This window comes from Strix aluco, chromosome 9 (assembly GCF_031877795.1).
Source record: "Strix aluco isolate bStrAlu1 chromosome 9, bStrAlu1.hap1, whole genome shotgun sequence".
Lineage (NCBI taxonomy): Eukaryota > Metazoa > Chordata > Aves > Strigiformes > Strigidae > Strix > Strix aluco.
In genome coordinates this window covers 19662012-19673443 of record NC_133939.1, presented here as the reverse complement: position 1 = coordinate 19673443, position 11432 = coordinate 19662012, and the positions used below count along the sequence as shown (strand labels likewise).

General features: G+C 55.7%; 1 protein-coding gene across 1 annotated transcript; it reads left to right on the top strand.

The window, feature by feature from the left end:
• The first annotated feature begins 4840 nt into the window (after nucleotides 1-4840).
• PDCD1 (programmed cell death 1) lies at nucleotides 4841-11187 on the top strand. Its single transcript, XM_074834561.1, has 5 exons — nucleotides 4841-5044; nucleotides 7290-7622; nucleotides 8636-8791; nucleotides 9446-9480; nucleotides 10327-11187. The coding sequence occupies exons 1-5, from the start codon at nucleotides 4936-4938 to the stop codon at nucleotides 10543-10545; spliced, it is 852 nt and encodes a 283-aa protein (XP_074690662.1). The 5' UTR covers nucleotides 4841-4935; the 3' UTR covers nucleotides 10546-11187.
• Nucleotides 11188-11432: the final 245 nt, after the last annotated feature.

Here is an 11432-nt window from a genome sequence, read left to right as displayed (position 1 = left end):
GGGGCGCCACCGTACGTGACGTCACGGCGCCGCGCCGCGCCCCGCCCCTTGCGCCGTGCGGGCTGGCACGTGGCCGTACGCTCACCGCCGCGATACGGGGCGTGCGGGCCCGCGGAGGGCAGGGGTTTTTATGTTTGTCAACATATTTTTTTATCTTGACATTTTTTACAATAAAAATTTTGATGCAGTAAAATAAATGGTAAATAAATGCTAAATCGTTGCTATAATAATTATACCTGTAAATGAAGATGAGCCTGTTGCAGGGGAGGTGAGGGTGGCAGGAGGACGGATGGGGAGGGAGAGGGGCTCCTTGGTGGGGAAGGTGGCTTCAGGCGCTGGGCGCTTCTCTGGTGCCCTCATCCCACCCCAAATCATGGGGCACTGCCCGCTGCCTTGCCCTGCGCCCTGTGGGCTGGAGCGGCTGCGGACACGGCACCTGTGCGGTCTGGGTGCCAGCAGGGCAGGGGCGTCCCCGTGCTCAGAGATGTCTTTGCAAGCCCTTGGCCTCGGTGGGAGGGATTCTGTGTTGGTGTTCGGCCCCCAGCACCGAGTCCAGCCTGGGAGCCTTGCTGGGAGTGCCCGGCTGCTGCGGGGGCAGTGGGTGCAGGTGGAGGACAGTGAAGCCTGAGAACGTGGCCATTATGAAGCCTATTCCCCCAATTCCTGCCCATGTGCTGCTGCAAGACCCTGTGCTCCCTTTCTTCCTCTGGGCCACGTGGCCCAACCATCAGCATGGACATCCCAGCCTTGCTCCTTTCCTTCAGGAACTTCTGAAATCTTCCAGAGAGGCCTAAAATTGTCACTCCCTTTTATCCTGCCCCCAGTCACACCCTTGTGCTCTTTTCCCTGTCTGCAGCTGCTGTGTGTCCCAAGGAAGGCTGACAAACAACAGCTTGCATATGACACAGCCCCTTCCTGAGAAGCTGACATCCTGCTTCCTCTGCTGTTTATCTTGATGCAGCAATCTCCATGATCACATTTCTTACGTGCAGTGGCTGACGCTGCCGAGAAAGGTCCCTGGCGCTTCAAATGGAAACAATGCGAAGATGCAGCTGTGCTGGCGTGGGGCATGCTGCTGCTGGGGATGAGGGGCTGGAGGGGGCCATCACAGGCGGCAGGGCTGGAGGGCGCCTGGGATTGGGGCTCTGCGGGCAGGGTGCTGTCTGGAGGTGCCTCTCAGGTGCAAGAGGCTGTGAGGTTGCACACCAGGAGGCAGGACGTACCTCTGCCAGGGTTTTGCTCGGGATGCACAGACACATCCCAACTGGCTCCAGATCCTGCCCCAACCTGCTCTGAGCACAGGCGGGTTGCTGAGACCCTGAGCAGCAGCAGCATCTCCTGATTTTCACTGACTTTAGCAGCACTGCTTGCTAGAGACGATCCACCAGAGCCCTTAGTACCGCCGGGCTGGACATCAGCTCTGCCCGCAGGCAGGAGCAGCACCCTGCTGTCATGCTGGAGGTGGCAGTGGCCCCATGCCATACCCATGTGGCACCTTCGCATTGCAGTTACCTCTGCCCTGCACAGGCCCTGCAGATTTCCACTTGCTAAAGGAACAGTTTCATGCCCCCATACCTCCGCTTACTTGCCGCTTACTCACCCCCCCGGGCTGCTGCCTTTCCCCACAGGGTTAGGTGTTGTTGCTCATGCAAATCGTTTGCCTTCCTAATTTCTGAGAAGTATCTGAAAGACCTCAAAGCTCTCTGTGTTTATTTGCAAACACTATTAACCATTTCCTCTTTTGCCCCAGCCACATTGCCTCCTGCCTGGGTCAGACCCACAGATGTGAATTCAGTTAAACCAACGACGGAGGGATCTCTGGGAACCTGTGGGTTTCTCTTCCTCAGCATCTTTTTGTGGTAATTTGTGTTCCCCATCTCATTTGGGAAGCTTTGCCTTCCCTCGGTTTTGATGACATTCAGCTCTGGGCTTCAGCTGGCTCCATCTGAGGTGTTTGGTCATTGCTTTCTTGTACATCTTCCAAATTTTCAGTGCTCCTTAAATACCCCAGATGCTTCTAAGCCATTTTTGGACTGACTGCCAATCCTTTGAGGTGACTGCTCAGGGTGATAACTGTGTGCCCCGACAGTGATGGCTGCAGGAAACCCAGGCCTTGTCCGGGTCCCAGCTGCGTTGGTGGGACCCTCACTGACACATTGGGCCAGCTTCTTGTTGGGGACAAAAAGGACGTTTGTGCTTCAGTGAAGTGGTGTGATGTGGTTGATGAAGCTCTTAGTTTTGAAGAACAAACTGTTTTCTCACTTACTCCTCATTCCTCTTTCTCCTTCCTTTTCAGCTCTTTTTTTGTTCTATTTTGCAAATAGGACTGCCCCATGCAATTCACCATATTCCAGCTCAGAGAAAGGGAATTTATTTTTTTAAGCATCAAAGGACCTTTTTCAGGCCCCCTCTCAGATAACCCCAAGATCTGCCATCCACCCTGTTTGGGCTGGAGGGGGTTTACCATCATGAGCAGGAGCCACAGCATGGCTGGAGCCAGGCTGTTTTCCTTGGTGCTGGAGAAGCTGGTGCAAGAGCTGGTGGGAGCTGTGTTGGTCTGGCAGGGTGCAGGCAGGGTGCAGGCAGGGTGCAAAGCCTTCCTGAGGTCCGGGGTCTGCTGTGGGGCCAGGCTCCTCTGTGATGCCAGCACCCAGGGCATGTGCTGGGCTGGGGCACAGCACCACTGCTCACCTTGCTTTCCCCCCCAGCGGCTTCCTAGCAGCGAGATTGATCCTTTCTTTTTTTATTTTCATCCTTTTCATTTTTTTTTCAGCAAAAAGGGGAAAAAACCCCCCTGTTCTCTCTCTTGCAGTGGAGCAAGTTTCCCATCAGCGTGCGGCTGGAGAGCTCCCGGCTCACCATCCCCTGTGGTTTCTGCTGCACGCTCTGTAGCTCTGTGAGCTCCCCGGTGCTTCCTGGCCACACACCACCTCATCCTGCACCCCAAGCACCCTGGAAAGGCTCTGGTGTCAATGCCATCCGCAGCTTGCTGGGGAGCAGGTGGGGAGCACTGGGGCATGGGTTTCCAAAGGAACCTGAGCATCTGAAAACACTGCCAGACAGTCTGCATCTACCCGCCACTGGTTTCTAGTGGACACGGCAGCCTCCCCGCCCCACGTACCGACTTAGGCTCCATTTCAAGCATGCGTTGGAAAGTTTGAGCAATTCGTGCTATGATTTTAATCAGAACCCTGTACTGCCACGCAGGGCGGGGAGGATGAGCCAGTTTTTCCTGCTGATCCCTGGCTCAGTGAGTTGCGATCTCGGTCGTGATACCCATCACATCTTCCGCCTCTAGAAACCAAAACATGTTGCAAGTGCCAAACAAGCCTCCCCACACTCAATCCGATGCCTGGTGTCGCTATCTGGGGACACGAAGCCTCGAGGTGGAAAAGCCTCCTCGCTGTGAGATTCCATATTTTCTGGAACTCAGTTAGGGGTTTTTTTAATGACAGTGCAGGAAATTGTGAAGGAAGAGGTGATGTCCACCTCAGAGACCACCAGCACCATTGCACATGAAGAGTGCTCCCCTTGCCAGCCTGCTAGATGGTGGCCTCTGGCCAGGCAGCATGGAAAGGTAACAAGGAGGGGACAGCCCTCCAGGCTTGCTCTGTGGCTCAAGCAGGGCCAGAAGCTCATGAGAAAGGAGTGATGCTGCAATGCCAGGAGGAGACTGGAAAAGAGGACTCAGGACAGGCTGGTTTGAGCCACCAACCCAGGGTGAGCCCTGCCTGCCCCAGCTCTGAACCCCCTCTTTGGCCATCCCAAATTAGGGGTGGCTCCCCCAGCCCACTTGCCTGCCAGGGCTGTGTCTGGAAGTGAGAGGTAAGCAAGCCCCAGTCCCGCAGCTTCTTTCTGAAAGTCCGGAAAATAATGAAATCATCATGAGAATCACATCCTTCACCCCGATTATTAATTTTCCCCTGATGCTTTCTAAAACTGCGGGGCACTGAGGCTGTGTTTGAGAGAAGCGGAGGAGCCAGCCATGGTGTGCTTTCACCTCTGGTTATTTCCTATGCAAGTATTAGTCAGCGAGGCAAGCGGGGAACATTGCTGGTGGAGAAGTTGAAAAAGTCTGCTGCAAAGGTCACCCCAATAACAGCACACCAGCCCCAGGCACCTGCCCCTGGTTTCTGTGAATCTGTCCATGGAGAAACACACCTAAGGAGCCAAAACTTCTCCTTCTCCTTCTCCTTCTCCTTCTCCTTCTCCTTCTCCTTCTCCTTCTCCTTCTCCTTCTCCTTCTCCTTCTCCTTCTCCTTCTCCTTCTCCTTCTCCTTCTCCTTCTCCTTCTCCTTCTCCTTCTCCTTCTCCTTCTCCTTCTCCTTCTCCTTCTCCTTCTCCTTCTCCTTCTCCTTCTCCTTCTCCTCCTTCTCCTCCCTCTCCCATCCCTTCCCCATGTGAGTAGCCTGCCAACAGGTGCCCCATGGCTGCTCAGACCCTGCCTGGTGACCCAGTGCCACATGTCCCCCAACACCCCACTGCCATGGGCACCTGGTGGGAGCACCCATGGGTGCCTGGGAGCCCAAGACAGTGCTTTTACTTATGGGCCAGGCTTGGAGCTGAGGATACGTCCCCGGTGGTCTCTGCCCGCTCCATCCCTGGGAGCTTTCCCCCAAAAGGGTGCAGGTTTAGTGTTGCCTGTCTCGGCAGCTGGGTGCCTGCGTGAGAGCGCGCCAGGAGCACGCGGGGAGGGGAAGGGGCCAGACCCGGCTCAGCTGATCCTTCCCTCTGTGGGGAGGAAGCTGGGGGCGGGAGGCAGCCTGGGTTTCCCTCTGGGGCAGAGATGGGCACGTTTCATTTCCACCCCAGCCCCTGCCACGCATGCTGGAGAACAAGCTGCTGCGCGGGGAAGGAAGCACGGAAAGAGCTGGGGGTGGCACGATATGGCACAGCTCGCGACGTCTGCCCAGGCAGGGGACTGACTGCTTCGCCATGGCTCCAGGTGCCTCAAAGACAATGTGGAACAGCATGGAGGTGGTCCTGACTGGCCTCTGCACCGTCCTGCTCTGCTGTGGCCCTATGCTGGCCAGCTGCCGCCGGGGTAGGTACCAGACCGTGGTGCGCTTGACAGCACAGCCGGTGTCATTCACAGCTGGTGGAAGATGTCTAAGGGCTGGGAGCTTTGTAGTTATAAATAGCTCTGGCATCAAGAAGGCAGAAACCCCAAAGCTTTTGTGTACACGTGGCTGAAGCAAGAGAAATGGGAATGCTCAAGTCAGAAATAGGGTTAAAGGATGGGGAAGGAGACAGGTCCCCAGCCCACAGTGCCGACACTGGAGGCTCGTGGACAGACTGGCTGGGGTTGAGGTTTGGTGTTGAGCCTCTGGGTTTGTGAATGCCATGCAGGGTCTGGGGTTTTCTGCTCCAGCTCTCATGGCTTTGGGCTGAGCCCTCAGCCTGTGCTTCCTGGTTTGGACTTGACCCTGAGAGAGCCAGGGTCCTGCATGCGGTTTTGCTCAGGGTGACATTCTGTGGAGAAGAGGAGGTGGAGTGGAGAGGGTGAGTGCGGGCAGAGCGAGCAAGAGCCCTGATTAAGCCTGTCCCCGCTCCCTCCCAGCCTGGCTCTTTCTTTGGTAGCTTTGGGTGTTTTCTGCCCCAAGCGTGGGCACAGGGCTGGACATCCCTTGGAGCAGATGTTACCTCTGGTGCTGAGAAGATGCAGGGAAATGTGTAAACCCAGCCTCCGCTTTCAGGAGTCCTCCGAGCACTTCATTCATTGCTGGTAGTGCCACTGGGTAGGAAGCAAAGCCCCGAGCCTGCCAAATATTTCACGTTAAACACAAGAAACCCAGAACATTACAAAAATTAAATCTCTCAGTGCAGGCACTGCTGCAGCCAGCGCTGCCTGCAGGAGTCAGGGCACTTCCCTCCTTTCCTCCTCCTGTTCGGTTTCATCCCTCATCTCTCAGCCCAGTTTTCCACCTAATCTTGTATCTATTCAAGGAATTGTCCTGGTTGCTTTTCTGGTTGGTGATGCTGAGATGATGGTCCTATGGCCTCAGGCCAATGCTGGAGGGACATTCTAACTCTGTCTGCAAGCCCCGGGGCTGCTATCGGTGGCGATTTCTGCAAAGGGAAGATAAATTTCTTAAGGCGGGGACTTTTCAAAGCATTGGTGGTTTGAATTGCTTGGTCAGATAACCAGTGTGAAGAATGCTTCTTCCTGCTTTTTATTGCTCTGAACAACAGTTAATGCAGCAGCTGCCTCATCCTGTTGTATGGGGCTGGCTGAGCCAAGATGTTGTGAGCCTGGCCTGTGTTTGTAGCATCGCCGCTGCCTGCCGGGGATGAACCCGCTGGGATCACAGGCAGGGAAATGTGTTGAAGCAGCAGGGCTGGTGCTAAGGGCCAGGGGGCTGCAGCCATGACCCTGTGCTGGGAGCAGCCTCACAAGCCCGGCCAGGACCCCCCGGGTGGGTGCCTGCCCTGTGAGGAGGGGACAGATAGCTGGAAAGAGATGGCATCGTAAGCTCCAGGTCACTCTGCCCTGTCAGATGGTCTCAGGCTGGAGATAGCAAATACCATACCCTGGGAAGCCCCTGCCCACTCTGTGCTCCCAGTATGGAGCAGTGGGCAGAGCTGAAGCACCCCAGCAGGCAGCTGGACACGCGATGAGGTTCACTCCAGGGTGCTGTCCCAGCCCAGGACTTGGTCCCTCTGCTCGCTTTTGGAGGCAATATCAGCTGGAGGAAGGATGACTCAGACATTAAAATGCAGCATAGATTTAAAAATAATACAATCCCCAAAGTCTGTTTTCCCTGGTGTAGGTGTTCTGGGTTAATTTTAGGTAGCCCAGAGCACAATTTGCTCTGCTGAAACCACTTCATGATAGAGTTACTACCCCTGAGCATCCCCCTCTGGCCAGCAGGCACACACTCAGGAGGGGAGAGACATGGGCTGATGTACCTCCTTGTGATCTGGGGTGATGCGGTGGGCTGGCCAAGCATCAGGCTGCCTGCGTTGCTGGCAAACCCCAGAGCCTGGCCATGGGTGAGCCGGGTGCTGGCGATGGCATGGGGCTGGGTTTGCAAGCACTCGCCGGCAGGTTTTTGTAAATCCCCTTAGGGGCCTTCAGGAGCTGAGGGTGAAACAGCTGAGGAATTCATGGAACCTCTGGGTTTGGGGCATAGGAACCCATCACCTCTCCATGGGATGGGGTGCTAGCAGGCGTGATGGCAGGCTCTCACCCTCTTTGCATCCCTGGATCCTGCATGGATGTACGGGTGTCTCTGAGACCTGTGCCCGCTGTAACCATGTCTGTTCCTTGTTTCCTCTCTCCCAAACAGTGACCTTCTTCCCAGCCGTGTTAACTGTCCCTGCAGGAGGCTCAGCCACCTTCTTCTGCAATATCTCCATGGAGAGTGACTCTGGCTCGGAGTACAGCCTCAATTGGTACAAGGAGACCAACCACAGCCAAGCCCAAAAAATCGCTGAGATCAGCCGGAACAACCCCCCGACGAAGACAGAGAAGTATCTGCTCACCAACCACACTCCAGCCTTCAAGATCGAGATCCTGAACCTTCACCAGAATGACTCAGGCTCCTACTACTGTGGGCTGATCACCTTCTTTGAACCCGATAAAGTGATGGAGAGCAACCGGTCGCATCTGGTGGTCACAGGTCAGCCTGAGGGCTGAGCTGATGGGGAAGGTCATTGGTGTTGTCCCATGGTGCTACAGCCCCCAGGAACATTGCAGCCCCAGGGCATAAGGAGGCAGTACCCCGCTGAGGGAGGACCTGGTGTGGGTCAGGAGAGCACAGCTCTGCCCTTTTCCCTTGCCTTTGCATGCAGGGTTGAGGCCCAGGGACACAGGTTGTCCTCCCCCATCCACACTGCAGCTGGAACTGGTCCTGAGGCAGGAGGTCTTCATCCTGCTGGGGCTGTGTCCCCAGTGATGCTGTGGGGAGGAGCGAGTCCTCACCCATGGATGGAGGCAGGAGACCAGTGCAGGGAACTGCCTTCACCCCTGAACAGCTCCCTTGGGGACAGGGACTGTGTTTGGGGTGACGACTGGGGCTCAGACCCCTCAAACAGCCAGTGTTGGTCTAGATAATGTTGTTGCAAAACCATGCTCTGGGAGAGTCTCATAGACCCATGGCATGGGAGACAGATCTCACAGCAAGATCTGCCATGCCCCTGCTTGGCAACATGGGGGCTTTGTGGGGCTGAAGGTGGCCTTTTATAAAAAGGAGAAACACTGCAAAAGTCACTGTCTTTCACAACATTTCTCTCCAATGTGAGCTGATGCTGTGCTGGCCCCAGGATATGGAAGCAGCGGGGAGGCTCAGGGAAGCTGTGCTCTCCATGGGGCTTTGCTGGGCATGGGGTCATGCCACAGGACTGCCTGTGGGTGCAGAGTGGTGCCTGGACCCCTGCACCACAGCTCTCAGTGGTGTGAGATCATCCTTACCACCTGCAATGGGAAGGAATGGTACATGGCCAAAACATCCCCCATGTCAGCCCAAATTCCGGGCCCCTGGAGGGATGGTGGGGCTGTGGCAGCCTGCCTGGGACTGAGCGCTTTCTGGGAACAGCCCCCATGTTCCCCTGTTGCATTTCACAAGGACTATAGAGGCCATTTTACACTCCTGACCTGCCATTTTTTTCCCCCTTTTTTGGGTGACTGTTGCAGCAGCCCCTGAGAAGATGAATGCCACTGACGAGCCCGAGATGGAGGAAGGCAATCCCCCAGACTACATCAAGGCTGTGCTCCTGGGCATCCTGCTGCTGGCTGGGGTGGTTGTGCTGCTGATCTTTGGCTACCTCACTGTCACGTACAGGAGAGGAGGTATGATCCCCTGTGGGGACCGTGCTGTGCTGAGGGGCTGGGGTCTGCCAGGGGACCTGATGGGTGATGCTCATCCAGCAAACTCAGCTGGAATTTGGGGGCAGCCAGATACCTGCAGCTCCCTGGGGTACATGGGCTTGTTCAATGTGCTAAACTCAGCTATGGCATGTCTCCATGGGACAGGTGTCTCCAGGCCTAGGGGAGAAGGGTGCTTTGGGCCTTGCTTGCCCTTTGTAGAGTCCCCAGACTACATGCTGTGGCTCCGCACTGCTTGTTAGTATGGTGCCTTAATGCTGCACTCGAGTTTCTCACGTGCACCTTGTCCAGGCACCTTCGGGGCACCTCATAGTCCCCCCGCCACAGCATCGGGCATCGCCTCAGCCATGCTGTGGTCAGCCAGAGGGGCTCTCCCAGAGGGGACCCCTGCAGAATTGTACCCCATTAATCCCAGTTAATCCCAAGACTGGGCTGGTATCTCCCTTGTCCTTGTAATGTTCAGGGTGTTAGACCCTAAGTGAAGAAGGAGGAAGCGTGGTGCAATAGTTGCAGTGTCTAGCGCTCTCCTAGGATGTGGGGGCTCAGTCAGGCCCAGGCACAGATGCTCACACTGTCTTGGCACACAAGCATCTACTAACCGAATGTGTTCTTTTGCAGATGTGGAGAAACCACCAAGTGAGAACATGCCAGCGGTGAGTTTTCTGTCTCTGACACCCTGCTGTGCTGCAGGGGAGCATCGTGGCATCGCTGGGGTGCAAAGGGTGCAGGGCCTCTCTTTATCAGCCCTTCACAGGCTTCTCACTTCTCCTGTCTTCTCTGATGCTGCTTGATCTTTTCTGCACAGCTACAACTGCTTTTCTGCACCTGCAACACAGCCCCATCACAAAATAAAAAAAACTGCCTGAGATAGGATGGGACCTCTTTAGTCCAACCCTTGCTCAAAATAGGGTTATCTTTGACAGTGGGTTGTGTTGCTGTAGAAAATAAGAGGAAATTCCCCCCCCCCCCCCCCCCCAATATATTACGCAAAATTTTTTTTTGCTGCAGCTATAATGCCTGTTTCCTCTCTTCCTTTTGCTGGGCACCACAGGGAGAAGTCTGGCTCCATCTTCTCTCCAACCCCATTAGGTAGCTGAAGGCACGAGTAGGTTCCCCTTTACTCTCCCCTGTCTGGGCTGAGCAAACTCAGCCCCAGGCTCTCCTCGTGCACTCTGTGCCAGCTCAGAGCCCAATGGAGAGGTGGGAAAAGGGCTCCTAGCTCAACCCTACCTTCCATGGCTGGGCAGGCAGGGAGCCCAACCTGCCTGCAGAGGCAGAGAGCTGAGACCCACATGGCTTTGGCGGTGACCCCAAGGCTCATGGTCTGGTTTCTCTGGACAAATGCTATCCCAGGTCTGTTTGTCTTTCTGCTTTGTACAGCTCTTGCCCTCCTGGGATGCTTCAGAACTGGTTTCAATACTTGCTGTAAAAAAGGGGCTTGTACTGGGCTTGTTGGGTACCTCTGGATGATGAATCGCCCCTACCGGGTTTCCTTGCAGAAGGAAGAGAAGCCCCCCGTGGTGTCCGTGTCTACTGTGGACTATGGTGTGCTTGAGTTTCAGTGGGAGCAGCATGCCCAGTTGCCCGCCGAGACCCGGGTGGTCGACCAGACTGAATACGCCACCATCGTCTTCCTAGAGGAGAAACCCGTAACACCAGAACGAGAGAAGAAACACCAGGATGAGCGGACTTGGCAGCTGCAGTCACAGCCCTGCTGAGACCCGGGGTCCCGCCTCGCTGAGGGGTGTGGGCAGGGACAGGCTGCTCTGGCCCCTTGCTCCCACTGCAGTTTGCAGTTGGGAAAAATCCAGTGTGCCGGGACTGGAGCAACAGAGGGGCTGCTGCTGGAGTTGATATCAGGCAGTCCTGGCCATGGTGGGATTGTGGCTGTGGGATGGGTACCACGGGACGAGGAAGGTCCCTGCTGGGCTCCACGTGATACCTCTTCACTCAGGGCAGGGAGGATGGGCTGGGGAAGAGCAGTGATGCTAACAGATCTGTCACAAAGGCAATTTACATCATGCCTTGGTTTTCTACTTCCATCCGGGGCTCTCTGGAATGGCCACGCTGCTTCCCAACTAAAAAAGCACCACTGTGGGAGGAAATGCCGAAGGCCAGAGCTGGAGTGGATCCTGGGAGATGCTGCTCGTGGGACCCCAGGGCTGAGGGCTTCTCCTTGCCTGGGGCAGAGACTGCCCTGTGTACTGCTATTTAAAGAAACCCCTGGGAAGCGGGCGGCTGGTTTTCATCCTGTCTTCAGGTGCTATCCTCTGCAAGAAGGGAAATCTACCCCCATGTCCCTCCCTCCGCAGGTGGGAGACAGATCTGGCCCTGCAGAGTGAATAAAGGGTTTCACGTCAGGGGAGTTTGTTGACTTGTGATGGCAAGCGCGTGGGCAGGCAAATAACGGCTCTTGACAGTGCGCAGGCGAGAGCCGGGAGGTGGCGGCGTCTGTTGTGGTTCCTGGGCCTCTCTGTGCAATATGCAAGCTGCTCTTCCACGAAGCTGCTCTTAATAATTTAGAGAAGCCGCTTCTCTTTTTCCTCTCACCACTGTCTGAGCTGGTCACTCAGCTGCAGCTGCACACCAAGCCTCCCCTCACCAG

What these genes read in the sequence shown, in the direction of transcription:
- PDCD1 (XM_074834561.1), top strand. Translation starts at nt 4,936, where the DNA reads ATGGCTCCAGGTGCCTCAAAGACAATGTGGAACAGCATGGAGGTGGTC. An exon ending in GCTGGCCAGCTGCCGCCGGG is followed by an intron (nt 5,045 to 7,289) that starts GTAGGTACCAGA and finishes TCTCCCAAACAG; the next exon opens with TGACCTTCTTCCCAGCCGTG. An exon ending in CAAGTGAGAACATGCCAGCG is followed by an intron (nt 9,481 to 10,326) that starts GTGAGTTTTCTG and finishes GTTTCCTTGCAG; the next exon opens with AAGGAAGAGAAGCCCCCCGT.